Genomic DNA, 22,507 nt, shown 5'->3' with positions numbered 1-22,507 from the left:
GTCCCTAGTATTATAATGGAACAAGTTTATGTGATACCTTCTGAAATCCTTATAGCACAGGCACTGGCTCCTCAGGACTAGCTATTTCACTTTACTAATCTATTCCCATTCATTCCGCTGGTTAATGGGGATTTAGGGATTCAGTTTTCCTTTTTCTGCTTAAAAGCACACTGAGAACAGGTGGGGATGTGACAATGAGAGAGTTCAGACACAGCCCTGAGTATTACTGCTGTGATATTTCTGCCACCTTCTTACCTCTGGGGCAGGTGCTGATTTCAGGACAGTTGCATGCTCAGGTGATTTGCTGCAACTGTATCACAGAAGATTCTTATCCTTGGTTTGTGTCCTGTTCTCCAGGACATGGAGCAACACAGCCAAAATGCTACAACCAACCTGAATTGTAGGGTTTGGATCATGTTGTTCCTACTTTTATGTTTTATCAGCATTTTGTAGTTCTAGAAGAGCAGCCATGGAATTTCACAGCTACCTTTTCTTTCTGCCTGCTTGGGTTTCTGTTGGAAACAAGCTGTTCTGGAACAACCAGGTGATGAGTACAGATAAAATCAGAATTTGGTTCTTTATTTTTATCCTTCTTACCAGAATGCGTAAATAAAGAACCAAATTCTGCTTTAAGGCTCAGTGGTGAGCTCATGTTGCCATTGTCTCTTCTCATCACTTCATTCTTAGGATTTCCCTTGCATATTTGCCTTGAGTCACCTTTCTTCACAGTACCTGGGCACAGAGGTTCTTCAAGCCAGAAAACTTTGCTGCTTTATCCTGTTTGAGAATAAAAGAGATCTAAGAACAAACTATAGAGGCTTGACTCAAATAATAGGCCTGAAAAAGATGATTAAAAAAAATCAAGTACAGCAATAGAAATTGACATCTGGGGTTCCACATTTTCATCTTGTTTTGTCCACACTGTTTCTATCCTCTAAGTCATTTTTTTAGCAGGTAGCTCTGTGTGGATAAGGGGATGTGGTGAAGAAGGGGGAGAGTAGATTAGGTATAAGAAGTATCATTTCAGTGAGGGGTCTGCTACTGTCCCATGTTCTCACAAGTGAAGTAGGTAGAGGTAATTAAGATGAAATAATTGTAAAATTGAAGCATTTTAGAGTTTAAAATATTTCTTCAAAGAGAATGGAAACATTTGAAGTTTTCTGTCAAAGTAGGAGGTTCTATCAACCTACACTGCTGCCTCTCTGTCTGAACTTCATTGCTGTTCAATACTTTCATTACGTAACAGAAGGGAGAATATATAAAATTTTCACTATACTTAAGAATTTTGAAAAATAGGTTTATTATTTAAAATATACTTGGAAAAGGGGTATAATAGCCAGAAATCAATATGAAAAAATTCAGTAAACAAGGTTTTGCTTAGGGGAAAGAAAATCAACATTTAAAACATAAAATAAGAGACAACAGAGTGCAGGAAAGACACCAGGGGATCAGAGTGTTGACAACATTGTGGCTGTTATAATAAAGGGAAAAAAGATCTTAAGCTGGAAGTGTCATAAATATGTCAAAGGGTTACATTTACTCCTGTAGCTGATGTACTGATCAGGTATCAAGTAGAATAATGTGTCCTGCCTGCTTTGGCCACAGTTTGCAGTGCTCAGAATGACATTATGAATAACAAGAGGCTTAGAGAAGATGAACTGTGTGAGACAGTCTGAGTAAAGTGGGAGTAAGAGCCTAGTAAAGAGTGCCCTTTTAAAGAAAGACAAGATGTGAGTTTTGGCTGCTCAAAGAGAAATTTAAGGCATCTGCTATGTCAGTCTTGTGTTAATAAGGCCTGCTGGAACAAGTACTAAAGGGGATTGGGCAATCATTTTATCAGTCTTAAGAAATGGCTTGATTTCTCTGAGGCAAGATTGACAATCTAGTGTTGAGTATTAATGAACAAACAGTTGCTGACACCTTTTTATGAAAGTTTTGAGCAATGTATTTTCTTTTTCTGTGCTGGTATGTTTGCTTTCTGCAAGCAATGGGGCCATTACCTCGTGGAAACTTGATCTGCATCCTTAATGTATACTGATCTTGCTTAGGTGAATGCTCTGGACTAGAAGATCTCTCAAATTACATCCCAGGCCTCATTTTGGAGAGTTAGAGAAACAAGATCAGATGTATGGTGATCATGTTTCAAGGTCTGACTCTTTCTTTTACACTGACTTATACCAGAAGAGCAAAGTGTGCTCAGTATAATGTAGTGAATTAGTGTCTGGAAGTTCAGGATTCACCCAGATACAAGACTGGATTTCTGTCAAGTCTATGCTTTTCCAAGGCTACAAGTGTAACTATGAGATTAGGAAAATTATGGGTTCTGTTCACCTTAATTGAACAATAGTTTTGCTTTCTACTCTGGTAACAAAAGGAGTTCACATGATTTTGAAAATTTAGGAGAAGAGACTTTCATTTGCTTACCTGGAACTGCTTAAGGGACAGTTAATGATGGTCATTGCAATAATTCTCATTGCACATAGACAATTTTATGTATATTGAGTACTTTCTTGACATGTTTATTATATAGTGGGGTTTTTTCCACATAGTATTTTTAGGTTTTTTTCACTAATATTTAATTCCAAATATTATCTGAATGCAGTTATCAGCTGTGTCTGCTGTTAGATTAGATTTTTCAAACCACCAGAGTTTATTAAACTGTGTCCTTGAATATTTGAGGCAGTGAAAACTAATGTTGTCTGGCTTCAATAAAACCATGAGTCAACAGCCCACTGTTCTACAAATAAAATCTTGCAGCCTTCTTCATGTTACTTTGATGGAACACTGGAGTAGTAATTAAATGTTGTTGAATAGTATGTGGAAAAAACCAAATAACTCATTACTCTTACATTATCTGTCACTGCATTCATGTGTCTCATGTGTCAAAGGGCCAACTGAGTATGTCATTCTGAAAGACAATCTTCATGCATGCATTACCTCTTTTTCCTCATCCTGTTGAGATTTTAGCTGACAATGCAGCATTTAATGAGTTATGTAATCATTATCTTCCTTCTACGTAACACATGCTAATGAACCAAGAACTTATTGAAATCACATCACAGAGATGCTGCATTTGATATAACTTGCTGCAGGACTTTTTTCCCAATGATGGGAAATTGTACATGGGTTTGAGTGCAATAATTTTTTCATTAATTTACAAAGGCTCATTAGATCCCTTTTGGGACAAATATGCTTTGTATAAAGAGTTGTATGCCTTGTTGAATCTCATAAAAGTGCAAATACCAACTGCATAGTTTAATTTCATTGCTTTATCAAGAGATGTTAGCATTTTGAGGTGCTTTTTGGATTTTTGTGTAAAATATGCATGTATACATATGTATTTTTGTTTATTCATCTGTGTTTTAATAGAAGACTAATTGCAAAGATGTAGCTGTTATTTGAATGTGCAATATTTGTATAAATCTAAGGGAACCCTTATTTTAAGAGTTGTTTTATAGAGGTGGGGATCTTTCTGTGAAGTAACCCCTCTCTTGTGCATCAGGATGTTAGATAACACAAGGGTTCAGTGGATGTGCTACAGAACCACTGTTCAGCATCCCTTATGGAAACTACAACATGTTTTTAATCTGTTTTCCCTTTTGGGCTTGGAGTGGTTTCCCCACTTTGGGTTCCCCAGGTATTTAGGTACACCCTTTAGGTACACCCTCTGGCAGAGCTCCAGCTGGATGGGTACTTGGTCTGCTGTTAGATCTTTAAAGGGCTGCTGGCACACACGTTTGCACATGCACAGAAATAGGTGTAGCACCAAATCCTGCTGTTGTTTCCTTTTACCGACTGTGAAAGTTCAGTCTGCACAAAAAGACCCCCATAGAAATCAACTTTCTTGATATGTTAGAGCCTCCTTGAATAGCAAGTTAAGGATCAGTTGTGCAGTTCCTTGAGAGTGTGCAGGTTTTGGTTTTAGCAGGATTTATATTTTCACCATTCTGGCCCAGCCTCTACCTTTGTCCCTTTACAGCAGCACATATGCAGCTGTCTTCTATTACCCCTTGCTCAATATCATGTTTCTATGTTCTTATTAATTATTTTGGATTTGTTGTTAAGTGCTTGAACATGTCCCATGTAAGCCTTCTCCTTAAGAGAAATTAGGCAGCATCCTTAATATAACTACTATTAGTTGAAAACTGGTTGCTGACTTCCAGTCCCACTGACTGTCCATCTCTCCATGGTCTGGATAAAGCACTTGGTTTTGAGCCTATGTTGAGAGGGAGGAAACCTGCTGAGGTCTCTTCTGACCTGAATGATCCTGTGATCCAAACCCATGGTTCTGTGACCTTGAGGCCATGGCACTGCTCTGCAAGCAAGGGGATGTGCCACTGGCAGGCACGAGTCCCTAAGAGTGGCCTGTCCTGAGCCACAGCTCCATGTGCCCAGGACCTCATGGACATGGGTCCATACATACTTCATTAAGGGAAAGGATGTGGCACAGGTCTCAATGTGTGCCAGGATTCCTGAAAATGAGGAGGTGAATGATAAATACACCTTTGCAACAAAACATCCTCAGGACAGCAATTTGAGCAATAACAACTTCCTGATGACTTCGTAATACCAATCAGAATTGTTGAATTGCACAAACCATGACATTCTAGTATTTACTAGGAAGAATATCAGGTGGAAGGGAAATCTAACTATATTTCCTAGCTGTAGTGTGCACAGGCTAATGGAACTGAAGGGGGCAAAGTGAGAGGGGAGAGAGGAGCTCAGGAGCCCAGCTTGGGTAGCCCCTTCCTTCAGAGTGCAGCTGCATCCAGCCCTAGTACAGGCTTATAACTCCTGGACTTAGGTATTGGTGATCTAATAAAAAAAACAAAACAAAACCAAAAAACAGCAACAAAAACCAAACCGAAACAAAACCACCAAAACAAAACCCCCTCATATATATATATGTGGGTAGGGGAAAATGCAGAATACACCAAATTATTGTATAGGAAATAGAAAACCCAAGCCATTATTTTATGAATAATTAACGAACAGATGATATAATGTAAAGCAATTCTATTATTAGAAGTAACAGGACTGTGTTTTGGAATACATCAGCACTTAAAGTGCTGAACATATTTGGCACCCACAGTGTTGTGGAGCTCTGTTATTTGTAGCGTAGAAAAGCTCTTTCTTCCCTTTGTGAAGCTTTTGTTAAGATGCAAGACTGTGTCCCATAATAACTACAAACCTGTAAAAACATATATAAAGTAGAATTAGACTCCACATGTTTAACGTATTCTAGGAATCTGAAAGAGTGATGGAAAATTGTTAACAGATGTGCCAGTATTTCAGTATTTTCTTTAATTTTTTTGTGGTTCCTGAAGTGTAAGATTTCACAGAAGCCAGGTTCATATTGCATAAGACATTGCCCAGAAAGGTGATTTCCCACTGAGGTCTCTTTCATATTGAGTGGTCCATACCCTGGACTGGAAGGGTCATCTTCAGTTTTCAAAACCACAAAAACCCCTTACCTTGTGCAAAAAAGAGTCCATTGTCATGCCTCCCATCCTTCTGTCTGTCATTTACAAAACACTGGTGTTCTGAATGTAAATGCCTGAGTGGCACAATACCTGGGACAAGATGATTTAAGTCCAGGAAAGGAATAGTCTGTTAGTATAAAGAGCAGCTGAAGTTGAAATAATGATGTAATGTAGTTATGCAACTGCATTTCTTGCAGCTTGCTTTCTCTCCTGCCTCTGAAGTGTATGTAGGCATGCTTTATATTTTTCTCTAAATCATAGGCATTCCAAAATTTTATTCTTGTGATGCCTCCACAGTGCAAAGCTGGAAAGTGCTGGGGAGTCCAGTGAAGATCCAGTGTCTGCTCTCACTAATGGTTAGCTGACTCCCTGTTTGGGTTTTGTTTGTTTATTTCTCTAAAGTCTCTCCAAGGCAATAGCTAGGCTTTTGGTTGGAAATAGTCTGTTCTGGAGGTAGTACACATAATTTTTTGGTTTCACCATCCTTCAGCTCTTCCACCATGGACATTTGGTTTTTGAACATGCACAGCCGACAGGGCTCACTTTCATGCTCTGAAAGTGCCATATTGCTGGGTTACAGTGTAGTCTCCAGATTGTTTCAGATGCTTTGAACTTAAACATATTGAATGCTAATGATGTGTTGGGTGTGTGGGGCCAGATGATGAGGCCCAACACCCCTCCAGCAGATGCTGTGCCGTGCTGATGTGACCAGTTTGCAATAATGGGAAGTATTTCTAAGCTGTGTGGATGTGAGCCAGAAGGTACCATTTGTCTTGTATTTAGCAGAGCAGACCTTAAACACTGTGAGTGCTTTTGCCCCTCGGTGTTTGGCTCTGCTCTGTCACTGCAGAACAGTTGTCTTTCTACTGTGTAGCCAAACCTTTGCTTTTGCTCATTTTTCTTTCTTCTGTTTTCCTGTAACTTTTCTTAATTGCTTATCCCTTCCCACCCCCCCCCCTTAATTTTGTTTCCTTTCCCCTTTAACACAGGTGACCAGCAGAAACTTTGCGCTGTGCTGGATCCCCTGGATGGAAATTAAGATGCAGGCACACAAAGTAAAAGCACATTTCATGTGTGCTGCCTGAGTCACCATGTATGTGTGCATGTGTCTGGTGTCTGTATTCTCATTTCTAGCTCTTCTAGAAGCCATTATCACTGAGAGAGAAAGCAGATGACTTCAAGGAGATATCAGCTATTAAATAAAACCAGAAGAAGCATTTTTAAATTTGGGAGTACGATGAAGTCAATGCCATTTTTCCTATTCCCTTACTACTGCTGTTCTCTCCCAACTGTTACAACTTCTTTTAAAAATAATTGAGAGAAGCTTTCTGATTATTCCAAGCCCTTCTTCTTTGTATAAGGACAACCAATCCCCTTTCCAGGGCAGAAACTGTTTGAAGGGAAGTGCTTAGTACTTGTATAAGCCTTGCACTTAAAAACCTCCAGCAGGCTTATCCTCTCCACTTTTGTCTTTTAGTATAAGTGCCCTGAAAATGACAGAATTGCACAATAACAAATGGCAGTTTTTCAGGCTTTTTTTCCATCAGGTTCAATGGACTCTTGCATTCATGTTCATTGGTCATAATATGAGCATGTTACTTGGTACTTTGCTTTTCTGAGCAGCCATGAACATTAAACTCCTGAGGATTTCATGGCCTTGAGGTTAGTGGCTTCTTGGGAGCAGAACAAAGCAGGGTATTAAATGGTATAGCAGACTTTATTTGTCAAGTTTTATTTTTTGCCGTGACTGAAAACTATTTTTCCATGGGTGTTTCCTTTGGTCTGGCTAAAACAAATTATTGTGGAGGGAAGTGCAAATTTCCATTCTTCTGCACATCTGCTGAATGTTCCTTCCCCACCCAGAGGACCAACAGTTCAGCCACAGACACAGGAATTAACAGGATGAAGTGTGGTGCGTCTTGAAATGTCTTTAGGTGACAAAAGCTGGCTGTAATTCTCCTTTTTCTTTTCTTTTTCCAATAAGGTCTGTTTTGATTTTGGTGCTTCACTTTGGAAATTCTGAGGCAAACAAAAAGCTGACTGTGTCTCTTGTTTGTGTCTGTTATGTAGAGATATGTTGGAAAGCTGCCTAATCTCTTACATTTTCCAGTAAAGAAAATACAAAATTATATAATATCTATATAGTCTCTTATATTTTCTCTATAAGAAAACCATTTCAAAGAAATGAGACTGATTTTCCTTTTTTTTTTTTTTCTTCTAAGAGCAAGCAGTATTTCTGAACAGCCAGTGAATATTTTGGATAGAAAGCCTCATTTTACTGTTGTTGTTTATCTAGCATTTTCTGATTTTATGTGTGCCTTTGACTTGGGGGAGAAAGGAGAAAGAGAATGCCAAAGTAGAAGCAAGGGTAAAATTCCCTTATTTTGACCTTTGCACATTCTTATCCAGGTATGGCTGAATTCATTGAATTTGCTGGTCAGCAAATTGTCCCATATTTCACATAGTCTTTGAATACCAGATGGGGTAAGGAAATAGGCAGTAGCCACAGTGAAACTTTGAGCAGACTCCTGATTCCTGAAACCTCAAAAGTGCTTATGGATACTTTGAATTTTCTTCATTTTCAGAGGATTTCTGTAGTTCTCATGTGAATTAAGTAGTAGCTGACTGGTCTGTTGGCATAGGTATTATATGGCTTGGTGTTATTGGTAATTTTGGCCTAAACATAAGCAACGCCCATAGAGCATTTTTAGAAAAAATTAAAATCAGTGATGTACACTTCATTGAACTGAAAATTTTATTCCCTTTGGAAATTTAGGCAGTCTGGTCTGACCAGTTACTGCTAGGTGATTTTTTGGATATTTGTCAGTGTGCATTTACAGGGAATAGCTGTGTTATAATAATTTTATTAGATGCTAGGTTTGTGATCTGTGATTTAAACTTGAACACACAAAATTACTATGTGAATGCTTTGTTTTGTTCAGAAGGTAATTAAGACATATGCTTTGTATTCAGATAGAAAAAGGAAATGTATGGAAGAGTTCCTAAGCATTTCATATGTAGGTGCATGAGTTTAAGACAAGTGCCCAAATTCCTTTGATAATTAATGACTTGGAACAGGTACTTCCAGAGTGCAGTCTCCTCCAAAGAGTACTTGGCTCACAGAGGCCCATAAATTAACTATATGTATGGAGAGACAATTAACTGTTAGCTGAAGTTATGTGAAAGGAGACTCTTTGTCATCAGCTCTTCTGCAAGTGAGCAGCATTGTCAAACTGTGGTCTAGCACATCCCATCTTACTCCCATTTTCTGCACACAATGTTTGGACAGTGCTATATATAGAAATATCTGAATCTTTGTGAGTCATATGCATCATCCTAGCAATGTTAAGCCATATATGCACTTTCAAAGTCCAAGAATTTCTGAAATAATTACGTGTACCACCCCAATGATGGATAACTTCTTCCAGTGTCTACCTGCCAGAGCTCCAAGTACATGGTTTTCAGTGGTATTATCAGTTAGATTGTTCTTCCTAAGATTATTCTGTGTTCTGCAGTCTCAAGGCAGGATAAAACTTGGTACTGTCCTCTGAGGAAAAAGGAGACAAGAGCAATTCAGGTGGCCTTGGATTTCTGAAGTATTTTGTTTACAAAAGATATAGATATGTACTTACTGGAATTCATAAAACACATGTGTTTTCAAGTCTGTCCAATAGAGAAATGTTGTTGTGGTAATGAACTGTGCTATTTTAGAGCTCATTTTTACAGTAGCATTGCCTTACATTAATTAGCATAGCGCAAATGCAACTGTGTTACTATGACAAAAGCTGTGTATCTCTGCAAGATAATATTCCACCTACAGACACATTCACGTTCACTATCTATCCTAAATACTAGCAATGAACTGGTGCTCAGACTGTGCATTACTGGTAGTGGAAATAAAGGTGTTAAATTCAAAATACAGTAGAAATGCAGAATTTTATTGGGTTGTAAAATTAATAAGAATTTAAAAGTAAAATGTCACTGCAGAGATGTTTGCCATTTCATAAGCCTAAACCTTTGAATTTAATACATAGAGTTGCTAACATGGTAATTGTAAACCAGTCCAGTGCTTTTAAATTAAATAAAGCCTGTACAAATCAGAAAAAAATAAATTTACACCAGTCTCACTGAGTGCTCTTAGATGCTGAAGGACATGTAAAAATAGCCATTGTTCAGTGCTTTGTTTAACATGCTTGCTTTTTCCTCACAGTACAGTGCTGTGGATACAAATCCTTTATCTGTGTATATTATGCAGCCCATCTGGAATAAAATTATTAAGGTAAGAATTTCACTTAATAAAAACACATGTTAATGTAAGAATCTGTTTTAAATATAGTGTGTACTTTCATTTAAAAATACATATTAATCAATAAAGCTGAAATGAAGACATCTGATAAAAGAAAAATGTTGCAGGATATTTAGCTGTGTTTAAGGTGAGTGTGTTGTTTTGAGATCTTTTTTTTTAGAAAGAAAGGGCTTGTTTTGTTTTTTTCTGATTGCTGTAGAAAAGGCATCCATTTCTTTTTTGCATCTTTCATTATTACATCTTTCATTAAACAGCTTTGCAGACATGGATGGTTTTACTTAGTACAGATTATTTTTGTGTAGCATATGCTGCCTAACAACAGCATGGCTCTCTCTCTGTGCTGTGCATATGATTTTATGCAAGCACTGTCTTATTTTCTCCCGAGGGGACTTGCTTGAGACAGCCGGGCGTTCCTCGCAGAAGCTGAAAATGAGAGTGGTTACCATGATCACCATAACGATTGGAAGATGCCATCTCTTGAATGCATTGCAATCTGCAGTTTTTAAAAATAAACCACTCACAGCCAGTTATGCTGTTGTTGGCAAAAAGAAAAAAAAAAAAAAAGAAAAGCAAGCTGTATCTCAAATAAATATGAACTTTATTGATCTCCAAGGAAGCACTGACTTCTGCATCGGCCTCATTACAGGAAATGTTTAGACTGGACTTGAAAATAATTGTTTGTACAAACAAAAAAAGGATGTATGTGGTCAGAGTGTTGTTGGATCTGCCATCTTTGGATTCTGTAATTCAGGTGTTGATTATTCTTGATACGGCAGGAAAATCATAATTCCTAATTCATAGCCAAAAGTAATTTCATGGAAAGTGTTCATATGACACAGCTGAAGAATTAAAATACAACTTGAACATGGGATGAGAAAAAAGAAATTCAAAGATGTGACACTGACCTCAGTAATTCAATTCATAGACTTTGTTTTACTCCCATTATAATACTGAGGAAAACAATGAAGCAAAATGTCCCTACAGCACTCTGGCATGGGAGATGAGTAGAGGCATTACTGCGCACTTGCCCTTTGGTTTAGGAGATGGGTGAGTATTCATCTGCTGTCAGACTGAAGGGGGAGTGTTGTCTATGCAAATCTTCCTTTGCAGATAATTTATCCTAATACTTGCAGCATTTTACCAGAAGAAGAACAGCATTATTGAATGTTCCCATATAGCCTAGCCACACTATAATTGTTTGTGAAATATCAGTAGGAATGCAAGTTGCTATAATGGTTTTGTTCCTGAACAGTGCATTGCAGTAAGGAAATTGGGATGATTTTCAAAGAATTTTAAAAGACTGTTTTATATCTACTATGTTCATTCAAAATTGGGCAGTACAAGTGTGCATCTTGATGACTGGGAGAAGTTCCTTCACTCACTTTAGACATCCTATTACATCCATTCTCAGATATGAATTAATTATTTTTTTAGTTTCTAAACTGGTGACAATAAAAATTCCATGTGGACTATTTTTACTAGATTTAGAGGAGTTTAAAAAAAGCAATTTTAAATTCACTGAGCCAAGTAAAAAGAAAAACCAACTCATGAAAACAATGGCTTGAGATTCTGGTCTTGTCTTTCATATGCCTGTTTAATCCTAATGGCAACACAAGTTTCTCTGTATTCCACAACCAGAATTCATTGGAAAATGTGTTTCCTATGTTATAAGTCATTAGCATATTCATTGTAAAATGTACTTCCTGTGTTATAAGAAATTAAGAAGAGCTTGACATTAAAAATATGTGAATTTGGGAGCTGAAAACATATTGTTATAACCCAACTCATTTATCTCTGGTGAGGATGCAGGACAATGAGGGGAAAAGGAGGAAATCCCACTGGAATACACAAGTGTATGCCAGTATCATTGAAATCAATTAAACTCCCCTCTGTTGCCTTTATGAACTTTGATTTTATCAGCAGAATTGGGCAAGAGCAGCATTTTAGTGGTCTCAAGTGGCCTAGTGAAGTTTCACCAGAGCTTTATATAAATGTGTACTTTACCATTTATTATCCAAATAATTGCTGTATTAAAGCATTTGCTGTTAGTATTAAGGCTTTTAGAATGAATGGCTAGACCCAGAGAAACAGAAATCAGCTAATACTTCATGGAACTAAGAGTTTTTTAAAAGGTTAAGCACACAAGGGTTTTGCCAGAGAGCAGATGTGATTTGCCCCATGGCACCTCCAGTTGTATTAATCATGTAGCACATTGATGTATTAGACCTCTACTGGCTGTTAGTTAGACAATAAAGATTGCAGCTCATGCTTCTATAGCATACTAATAAATTCAGGCTCTATTTTTCCAAGGTGTGTAAGAAGTTAATCTTGAACACCCTGTGATTTTCTAATTATGAAATCGGGTGATGGTAGTGTAATGCCAACTAAAAAGATAAGGAGTATTAAATATAACAAAAGGGATTTTGCAACTGGAATACTTTCCAAATACCTAGACAGATTAGGTTCAGTAAGGATCAAAAGAACATGCTTAAGGGTTTAGCTGCAGGAGAGTCTGTTTTCCTGAGGACAGAACTCCTGCAACTGTTTTTCATGATGTGTCTATTAGACAAAGGGATTGCAACTATAGCAAGTTGAAAAACCTTTAAAAGTTTCCTTCTTAAATTACACAGTTAGCAAGAAAGTGGTTTAAAATAACTTCTTCATGTTCACCCCATGGAAGCATGAATTATTTCCTGTAATAACTTAAACATGACATTGTGACTATTTGGAATGATGAGCCTAATTAGAAAGCAGACATTTGTGTTGCCCCACTTGATTTGTTTGCCAACAATCCTTATGAATCATCCAGGAAAAAGCAGTCAGTTTATGCATGTAGATCCATGTAAACATTTCATCCATAGTGTCTTAAAGCACTCTTTTGATTTGTGATTTAGATTAAAAGAGACAAATCTAGATTTTTTTTCAGTGTCTGTGCTTCTTATTTCATGGAAGGTCAGAGATACAGATACATCCCAGCAGGAGATTCATCTTCTGCATCCTCAGGTAGCAAAGCTGGAGATGCGCAGCTGTTGCTGCATGCTGAGCATGCAGTCAGTGTAAGAAAGGGAGACCATGCAGTGAATGGTTCCTCCTTAGAAGCTCTCCAAAGTGAATTTCAGGGGACATTTGCTGTCCCTTTTCCTAGAGGTTTAGATTTGCCCTTTTGAACACTGAGAATGATAGATATGTTACATTTTAAAAATTGTTGCTCTATGCGTTGCATGGTGTATTTTAAATACCATGAGAGCTGACATGATTTCTGTTTTGAAATTACTGATAAAGTCCTGCTGATACGGAAAGCAAATATCAGATATAATAGTTTTCCCAACGTTATTACAGAAAATGTCTAAGAAACTTGATGGAAAAGTGTTCAGGAACTCTAACCTGGTTTTTGGAAGTGTACACTTATTCTGTATATCAACAGTTTCTCCTGAATATTACAAATTACTCTATAGTTCAACAAGATAATCTAGTCAGGACAGTTAATCAGTCAAAGCATTCAGATTTTAAAAGTAAATTTAAGTAAATGTAGTAGTTGGATAGAATATATTAATATGTATTCATCTGTCTGTTCATCTAGTTGGTCCAGAGATATTAACAAACCATTTGATTACAAAACTGTTATTAGTATAGTTAGAGTACACAATATACTATAGTATATTGTAAATATACTATAGTATATTCAAATGTACTGTTCCTGTTAGTATCAGGAATTATTCGATTTGATTTTCTTTAATATTTTCTTCTGCTATTTTATAGTGTTGATGTCCTTTATGAACATTCTGAATACTTAGGCACTCCAAATAATTTAATTATAAGCCTCCAGGATTTTTATGTTTTATACATATTGATAATGTGTTTGAGTGATGGTAATGGTTGATACTTAGTATTTCTGCAAATATGTTCTGTCTAAAAATCATGTAGAAAGCTGTGTAGGCTATTTCAAAAAATATTCTGGAGAAACTGTGTTACTTGGGAAGAGTATTTTCAAAAGGGATTCCTTTTGCAGTGTAAGGAGCACCTTAAAGCCACAGGCAACAAATGCCTGAGAATGATTACTGGGACAAAAAGGTTTAGGTGAAGGCAGGGAGTCCTTTTTAGCACCCTCCAAAGTAAAGTGAATTAATGGAGTGTTAGTAATTGATGAATGAAGAGGGAGACCCTGTCAGAAAGTTACTATCTAGAGAGCAGGGAGATGCTTGTAATGGGGAGATTGCTGAATCTAAAAGTGTAATGCACTCAGGGTCTGATTTAGTTGATGTTTGGAGTAAGAAATTATTCACATAGTTTGGAAGAAGAGCTTTCCTTGTTATAGTGTGGGAATACAATGCTTAAAAAAACCTGCTACGTGGATGCTGAATTACCACACTGGGGTGCTGCAGCCTTCTTTCAGTTCTGATACAGCTGATCACAGAAGGCTTTCCTTGGGAGCTCGGTGAATGAGGATAATGTACAACTCCCTTAATTTTAAAAGGAGTACAATGTTTTGAAAATATCATTCTTACTGCAGTCACAGAAATCAGGCAAAAGGATTGTATTTGAAAATAAATTTCAGAAATTAAAACTGTGTTTTGATTTGAAAGTGGGGAAATATATACAAATCTGAATATTGCTGATGTCATATAAAAGCTTCTTTCCTGATAGAAAGTATTTTATTAAAATAAGATGTACAAGTTGAAATATATTTTTTCTAATTTTTTTCCTTTCATTTTTTAACAGATAGTGCCTTTGTGGATTGCTCCCAACCTGTTAACATTCTCTGGATTTGTCATGATTTTATTTAATTATTTTCTAATATCTTTTTATGACTGGGACTACACTGCCTCAGGTAAATATGTTCATGTTGTAATTTTTCAGAATTATTGAACTGCTTATAATTCTGACTGTTACAGGGAGGTATCAGACACTTAAATCTTCTACTTATTCCCCTAGTAAGGCTTCTATAGGTGCAGATAGGAGAATCCACCTCACACATAGCATTATAAATTTAGATCATTTTATTGAAAAATCTAATTTAATTTTATCCCTAAAATGGGTTTCAGCATATGCTGCTTGAAGTCTCTGGTAAGATCTCATTATATTTAAAGTTTATTCCAGGGTTTCAATATGCAGCCAATATCCACTTGAATATTCTTCATAACATTTTCATTGATTTCACATTTCCTAATACTTAAACTAATGCCTGAAAGAGTTAACTTCCCTTTCATTTCTCCACATATTCACACCCCCTATTCAAGACTGCTTCTAGACAAAAACATAGTTTCTAAATAAATGTCTCTTCAAATTATGACTTTTAAGTCCAAGTCCATGTTTGCTCCTCATTGAAGACCAAGTCAGAATTGTTTTGCATCTGATTGCTCCTGAGTGTGGGGCATGTTTGGTTTGGGCTTCTCAGACCAGCTCTTGGAGCCCACAGAAGGTAGTAGGAATCTTCTATGTGATTAATATGTAAAATAGATATAGATAAAAGAGTTAGATTTTCTTTAAACTAGACAATTCAGTGAAGATAGCACTTTTATTTCCTGAAACAACTACATTTAGCTGCCTTCATTTTGTTATGCCTATGATTAGCTTCAGGAGGTAGACTTTGGTGTAGTTGTTGTACATTTATCATAACAATTCTAGAGGCAGGGATGCTTGTTAGCAGTTTTGGTTCAAAAGTTACATTTTCAGGACCAGCTTGTTATACAGTTTTCTGACCTCGTTCTTGCACACCTGGTGCTTTTTTATCAATGCAGGTGATATTTACTCAGCCCTGTAATAAAAGAACATCCAGAACAGATCTTTTTAATGAGATGATCTTATCTTGGCACATTCTCAGTAGATATACATGGAATTTGAAGACATTTGAAATGGTAATTAAGTCTCTTAGAGTTGAGACCTGTATGTGTAGTTTGCAAGCTCTTCCTGAGTCTACATGGGAACAGTCCCCATCATTTCTCAGTTGATGGAAAACTTCCACGCAACCTAAAGGGCCTTTGGAGTATCATATATCAATCCTATACCTAGGATCAGAAATAAAAATTTTAATTTCCTGCACAGTTGGTTTTCATGGTACAGTTTGCAGATTTGCAGCTAAGAGTCAGGAATTGTCATCTTTGCTTTCAGAATGGCAAGATGAGGCACTGAGAGAAAGGTAGTCAGGGCACTGCTTTAAGTGCTGGCATCTCCTGGCATCATCCAGGCAAGGACACACCTCTGTATGCAGGAATTCCCTGTGTTTGGTGCCAAAAGGCAGAAACCTGAGAGGACTTTGCATTTACAGTTGATTAGTGTTGATGTTGTATTGGGTGATGTTTAAGTTAAATAGAAGTCTCTGGAAAAAGGATTGATTTCTTTAGAGGAGCAATGATAACCTTGGATTAATGCTGTCAGCAGAGCAAGAACAGAACTCTGGGCTCTGTCCAATTCAACTATCTTTTCCTTTTTCTCATGGAAAAAACAACAGGGGTGCTAGTGTTTCTGCTAACCTAAGGACAAAAACTTCCTGTTCTGGTCTGTGTGGTAATAGTGCTACACAAACCCCAGACTGGTACTGATAATAATGCTTGAAAACTTATTTTTTTCCTATATATTACATGAACATTACTAATTTTTCAATGGATGGTTTTCCCATGACCTGTGACTATTTTTATCTAGTTGCTATCATTGTTTTGTGCAATGACTAGAGTCATTTCAGGACCAAAAATCCTCTCTATTACCTTTTGTCCTTTACGGTGGAAACACATTCAAGCCTGCTCAGTGCTTCTTTGATGGAGCTCACCAGTGCCTGAAGGTCAGACTCAAATATTTCCATCTGTTTGATGCAGTGTGTTAATCAGTGGCAGCTAGTTTGTATCTGTGTGCATATCTTGCTGGATTTCTTTGATGTTAACCCCTGTTACCCTGACTCTCTACCCTATTTTTTTCAGGTACCAGTCCTGGACTTGTTCCCACCTGGGTGTGGCTGTTCAGTGCTTTTACCACCTTTTGTGCTTATGCTTTAGGTAATGTACAGTGAAATAATTTGCATGTCTGACATTTTCACATAATTTTGTCTTCAAATTCACTAGTGACGATTCTGAGATAAAGAGGCATTGTGGATAAATTACTGACCTCTTTCCAAAACAGTTCTCTTAGATTAAAAAAAAACCCAAACAAACTAAAAAACCTCAAACCACAACACAAAATAAAAATGTTTATTGGACTTAAACCCAAACCAGCATGTTAAGTAATTAATTAGAGGCTCTATTACAGTAACTCTTATCCCTCTTGAATGTTCAAATTATTTTAGAGGAAAAATGGAAATCATTATACAGCAGCAGTCTGGTTCCAATCCCCCTGCCATGGGCAGGGACACCTTCCACTAGATCAGGTTGCCCAGAGCCCCATGCAATCTGGCCTTGAACACTTCCAGGGATGGAACAATCCCAGCTTCTCCAGGCAACCAAATCCAGTGCCTCACCCTCCTCACAGTAAAGATTTGATTGCTAGTACCTAAAATCTAAACCTACCTTCTTTCAGTGAACCCATTCGCCCTTGTCCTATCCCTACATGCCCTTGACAAAAGTCCCTCTCCAGCTCTCTTGTGACCCCTTTAGGTACTGGAAAGCTGCTCTAAGCACTCCCTGGAGCTTTCTCCTCTCCAGGGTGAACAACCCCAACTCTCTCAGCCTTCTTTATAGGAGAGTCACTGCTGTTTGGTTTCATAAAAATCTTTGTCCCATAATGATGACATTCCGAGAAGTTCACACATCAGAATAAGCAGAGGGTGCTTTCAAAGAAATAGGGAAAATAAAGGACAAAGCAGAAAAAAGGAAATTGTTATGAACTTCAGTGCTTAAGGACTGTGTCAGGAGAGGTGGTGATGACAGATGTGATGACAGGCCTGAGCTTCTTATAGAAATAAGTATATATTTTTTTCTTTCCTCTTGCTGTTTTTCTCCCATAACACCTACATCTCAGTTTCAGATTCTATTTTTACTACTTCATTCTGTGCCCTGAGTGTATTTTTAGGTAGACTGCACCTTGCTGTGCAGTGGTGTGAAGACAGACCTGAAATTTTGCTGACCTGGAAGTGAGATCCACATTTGTGTGGCTTTTTTGTTTTCTCTTCCAAAGGTGTCTCGTTCCAAACTAGACTTTCCACACCATGGTGCAGCAGTTATTTTTGGGGGAGACTAAAGGTAGTATATTTAAAGGACTGCACAGTTCTGTGTAATAAGGGCCCAGGAAGGCTGGACACATTTAAAGAAGGAAATCTTATAGGCACAGGAGCAGGCTATCCCTAGGTGCCCAAGGATGAGCCATCAGGGAAGACTGGCCTGGCTGAACAGGGAGTTTTCACTGGACTTGGAGAGAAAAAAAAATGAGTTTATGACCTTGGGAAATAGGGGCAGACAATCAAGAAGAGTACAAGGATGTCATCAGGTCTTGTACAGAGAAAACTGGATTGGTGAAAGCTTAGCTTGAACTCCATGTTGTCACCACTCTGAAACATAATACAAAGTGTTTTTATAAATCCATTAACAACAAAAACAGGGCCAAGGAAAATCTCCATCCTTTATTGGGTGCAAAGGGGAACATTGTAACCAAAGATGAGGAAAAGGCTGAGGTACTCAATGCCTTCTTTGCCTCAGTCTTCAGCAGAAAGACCCAACACCCTCCAGGCAAGTGGCCTGAGCTGGTAGGGAGAGACAGGGAGCAGAACAGTGCCCTGCTGGGATCCAGGAGGGATAGACAGTGCCCTGCTGTGATCCAGGAGGGACAGACAGTGCCCTGCTGGGATCCAGGAGAGACAGACAATGCCCTGCTGTGATCCAGGAGGGACAGACAGTGCCCTGCTGTGCCAGCTGACACTCACCAGTCTGTGGGGCCAGGTGGGATCCACACCAGGTACTGAGGGAGCTGGTGGAAGAGCCAGGCCACTCTCCAGCATTTGTCACCAGTCCTGGTCAACCAGAGAACTGGAGACTGGCCAGTGTGATGCCCACCTGCAAGAAGGGTTGGAAGGAGGATCTGGGGAACTACAGGCCTGTCAGCCTGACTTCAGTGTCTGGGAAGGTTATGGAACAGATCATCTTTAGTGTTGTTATGCAGCACATGCAGGACAGCCAGGAGATCAAACCTGTTTAATATCTTTATAAAGCATTTGGACAAGGGGATTGAGTGCTCCCTCAGTGCGTTTGCAGATGACAGCAAGTTGGGTAGGAGTGTTGTTCTGCTGGAGGGCAGGGAGGCTCAGCATGGGGATCTGGACAGGCTGGATCAATGGGCTGAGCCAATGGTGTGAGTGTGAGGTTCAACAAGGCTGGGTGCTGGGTCCTGCACCTGGGTCACAACAACCCCAGGCAGTGCCACAGGCTGGGGGAAGAGTGGCTGGAAAGTGACCCAATGGAAAAAGTAGGGGTGGTGGTTGGCTAACACTGAGCCAGTGTACCCAGGTGGCCAAAAACACCAGTGGCATCCTGGCCTCCACCAGAAGTCATGTGGCCAGCAGGATCAGGGCAGTGATCATCCCTCTGTGCTCAGCCCTGGTGAGGCCTCACTTTGAATCCTGTGTTCTGTTCTGGGCCCCTTACTACAAGAAGGACATTGAGGTGCTGGAATGTGTCCAGAGAAGGGCAACAGAGCTGGGGAAGAGTCTGGAGCACAAATCTTATGAGGAGCAGCTGAAGGAGCTGGGGATGTTAAGTCTGGAGAAAAGGAGGCTCAGGGATGACCTTATTGCTCTCTGCAACCACCTGAAAGGAGGCTGTGGCGAGGTGGGGATTGGTCTCTTCTCCCAGACAACAATCAACAGGACAAAACAAATAACCTCAAGCTGTGCCAGGGGAGGTTCCTGTGTGACATCAGGAAGAAATTTTTCTCTGAAAGGATGGTTAAGCCTTGGAATGGGCTGCCCAGGAAGGTGGTGGAATCGCCATCCCTGGAAAACGTTCAAGAAACTACGGGACGTGGCACTCAGCATTATGATTTAGTTGACATGGCAGTATGAGTCTGAGATTGAACTCAATGATCTTGGAGGTCTTTTTCAACCTTTATTGATTCTAAATGTCCTCTCTCCTTGGAGCTGTTTCTGGTAAGGCCATTACAATGCAGCCATATATTTGTGTGCCATATTTGGGATGCTCAGGCAATATACAGGTGTGTTATACATGCAGTGCTGTGCAGAGGGGCTGACCACTTTTGGAATCAGACCAATGCATGCAGAGCCATCTTGATTGACCTGGGGTATCCCCTTGAGCAGATCTCTCCCCCTGCATTGTACATACCTTGGCATTTCTATTCAGTTGGTGAGATTGTGCCAAAATCTTTTTGTCCAGAATTTCTTTGTATTTGTACCATAAAAAGCAATAGGACAACAATCCCTTGAAGGTGACTACTACTCAGATTTCTCTAGCAGCTCTCTGTAGTCAGAAGCAGTGGTTTCTTTTGTGAAAACCATTTTTTATGTCATTGTATGGAATTTAATGAAGTGACTATTGCTTCATAAATTGGAATTACATATTGGAACTGTTACTGTATGGCACCTCAGAAGGCTCACGGGAAGTTCAGCTTCTGATATTTTTAATGTAGTTGGTTTTTTCCAGTGAAGCTTGTAGTTCCTAATACTTGGACGGCAAGGAATATGATGTTGACAGTCAAAGCTATAATGAACTAATATATATGTAGATTTTTATGTTTGCTGTCCAAGCCATTTCATGAAATATTTAGTCGGAGATTTAATTTTGCATGGCCAAAGTTTTCCCTCTGGCAGACTGCAAAGAACCATAATAACTAACTAAATATGCAACTGTAATCTTTCTCAGCTTATTTTAATGACACAGTTACTCTCTCCAAATTCCCTAACATGCTGCTCTCCATCCCTCCTGCTTTTTTAAGGAGGTTTGGGATCATTTCCTTCCCATGAAATGAAGTGCTTTTTGCTGGTACTTTGACTTCCACTCTTTAAAAGTTATATAAACTTTATAAAATGGAGTATTTATGAATCCTTGTGAGACAAAATCATAATATAAGAATTCTACAGCAATGGAAGTGTGAGACAGTGTATGTTAACCAATGAACACACACCATTGTTGGCATGAATGATTTCAAACTGAAACCTAAGCCAGAAAATATTTTCAGTCTTTTAAAAAGCTAATGAAACTACATGGAAAATGTGGTTAAGGATTTCTGAAAATCCGGTTTGATGTATGTGTCATATACTTCCTGTATTTTTTTCCATGACCATTATAATTAGAAGTACTGTATTTTAGGACTGTACTATAAGCTTCTTTTTAGAAAAACCAAGTTCTTGCAAAATGAGAACCACTTTTCACTGTGAGGTACCTATTTTAGTATCTACTATATACTTGTAAGACAATGTAAAATTTATAAACAGACAAATGTTCTAACATTCTTATTTTTAAATAGTAACACCTGTGTACCTGAATCCTGTCTGATTTGGGATAGGTATTCTTGGAATATAAAACACCACAAACTCTTTAGGATTGCTTATATCTTTATTTGCTGGTAAGGTTTCAGAGATATTGTTCAGTGGATGGAAGAATTTCTAATTTTATTGCAACACCTTTCAAGTAACCTCAAGCTGATACAGTTTTCTTTCTGCACATTTCAGTAAGATGCTGAAAATTCAATGGAAATGTTAATAGAGAGAGAATGAGTCTCTAGAAGGAGGCAAGCTATATTTGAAATCCTCTATGAGATATTTAAGTTTTTGAGTTCTGAGAACTGTCTCAAGAGATTTCTGTTTGAGCAGAGGATATATCACAGCTGTTTGGATATTACAATAGAGATATAGTCTAAAATCTGTACAAAATGAAATCCCATCTTTTCCTGGTTTAGGTCCCTGAAGTATATTTACATTAAACAAAACTCACAGTACTGCCAAATAATCCAGAGAAGTAAGTACTGTATGATCTACAGCAGCTGTGGTGTCTTTGGTCTCACTCTGCTGAGATGTGTTCCTCGTCAGTTTTGGGTTACTAATGCTATCAATAGTTAATAACTGTTAGCTATAGCACCTTCCAAGTAATACCAAATAGAAAAGCATCTCCATTTTATTTTGAGATTCAAGACAAAATCAAGTAATCTGTAGGGTTTGTTCTGTGTACTTTTTCCTAAGAGGTTCATCCTGCAAGTTTACATGTAACTTCAAGAGGAAAATAGTTCTATTTTTCACCTGCACAGTCTCAGAGAAGAGACTAAGGATATGGTTTGACATTACAACTGAGAAATGTTACAGCTGCTAGACCACCTTTCTCCTCCTTGTGTTCACCATCTCTCCCTTGCGCCATCTCCTTGCATTTTGTACCATTCACAGTACCAATTCAGTGACCCAGAAGAAAACATAATGTTTGCTATCTTTCCACCAGGCGAACAGGCTGCAGGTCACCCTGTTCAACAGCAGAGAACTATCAGATCAACTCAAACCATATTGTCCAACTACATCCCCAGAGTAAGGTCCTGTACAGTGCTGGATCATTTTCTAAGCACTTAAGTACTAAAAGTGATCAACACATAAAGCACCTTAACTGTAATGCATTCTTAAAATCATATAATTATGCATGTTGGAAAAGACCTTTAAGGTCATCAAATCCAACCATTAACCCAGCAATGCCAAGTCCACCACTAAACCATGTCCCCAAGTGCCTCATCTGCACACTTTTTAAATACCTCCGCCACTTACCTGAGCAGCCTGTTCCAATGCCTCATAACCATCTTTGTGTAGAAATTT

General features: G+C 38.4%; 1 protein-coding gene across 1 annotated transcript in view; it reads left to right on the top strand.

The window, feature by feature from the left end:
- The window catches only part of LOC135444418 (ethanolaminephosphotransferase 1-like), a 56,595-nt gene that overhangs the window by 3,028 nt on the left and 31,060 nt on the right, over nt 1-22,507 (top strand). The window contains exons 2-4 of the mRNA XM_064706064.1: nt 9,694-9,762; nt 14,509-14,617; nt 16,701-16,775. Coding sequence (XP_064562134.1) covers nt 9,694-9,762; nt 14,509-14,617; nt 16,701-16,775 — 253 coding nt within the window. The remainder of the gene's footprint in view (nt 1-9,693; nt 9,763-14,508; nt 14,618-16,700; nt 16,776-22,507) is intronic.

This window comes from Zonotrichia leucophrys, chromosome 2, assembly GCF_028769735.1.
Source record: "Zonotrichia leucophrys gambelii isolate GWCS_2022_RI chromosome 2, RI_Zleu_2.0, whole genome shotgun sequence".
Lineage (NCBI taxonomy): Eukaryota > Metazoa > Chordata > Aves > Passeriformes > Passerellidae > Zonotrichia > Zonotrichia leucophrys.
This window is presented reverse-complemented; position numbering and strand designations above follow the sequence as displayed.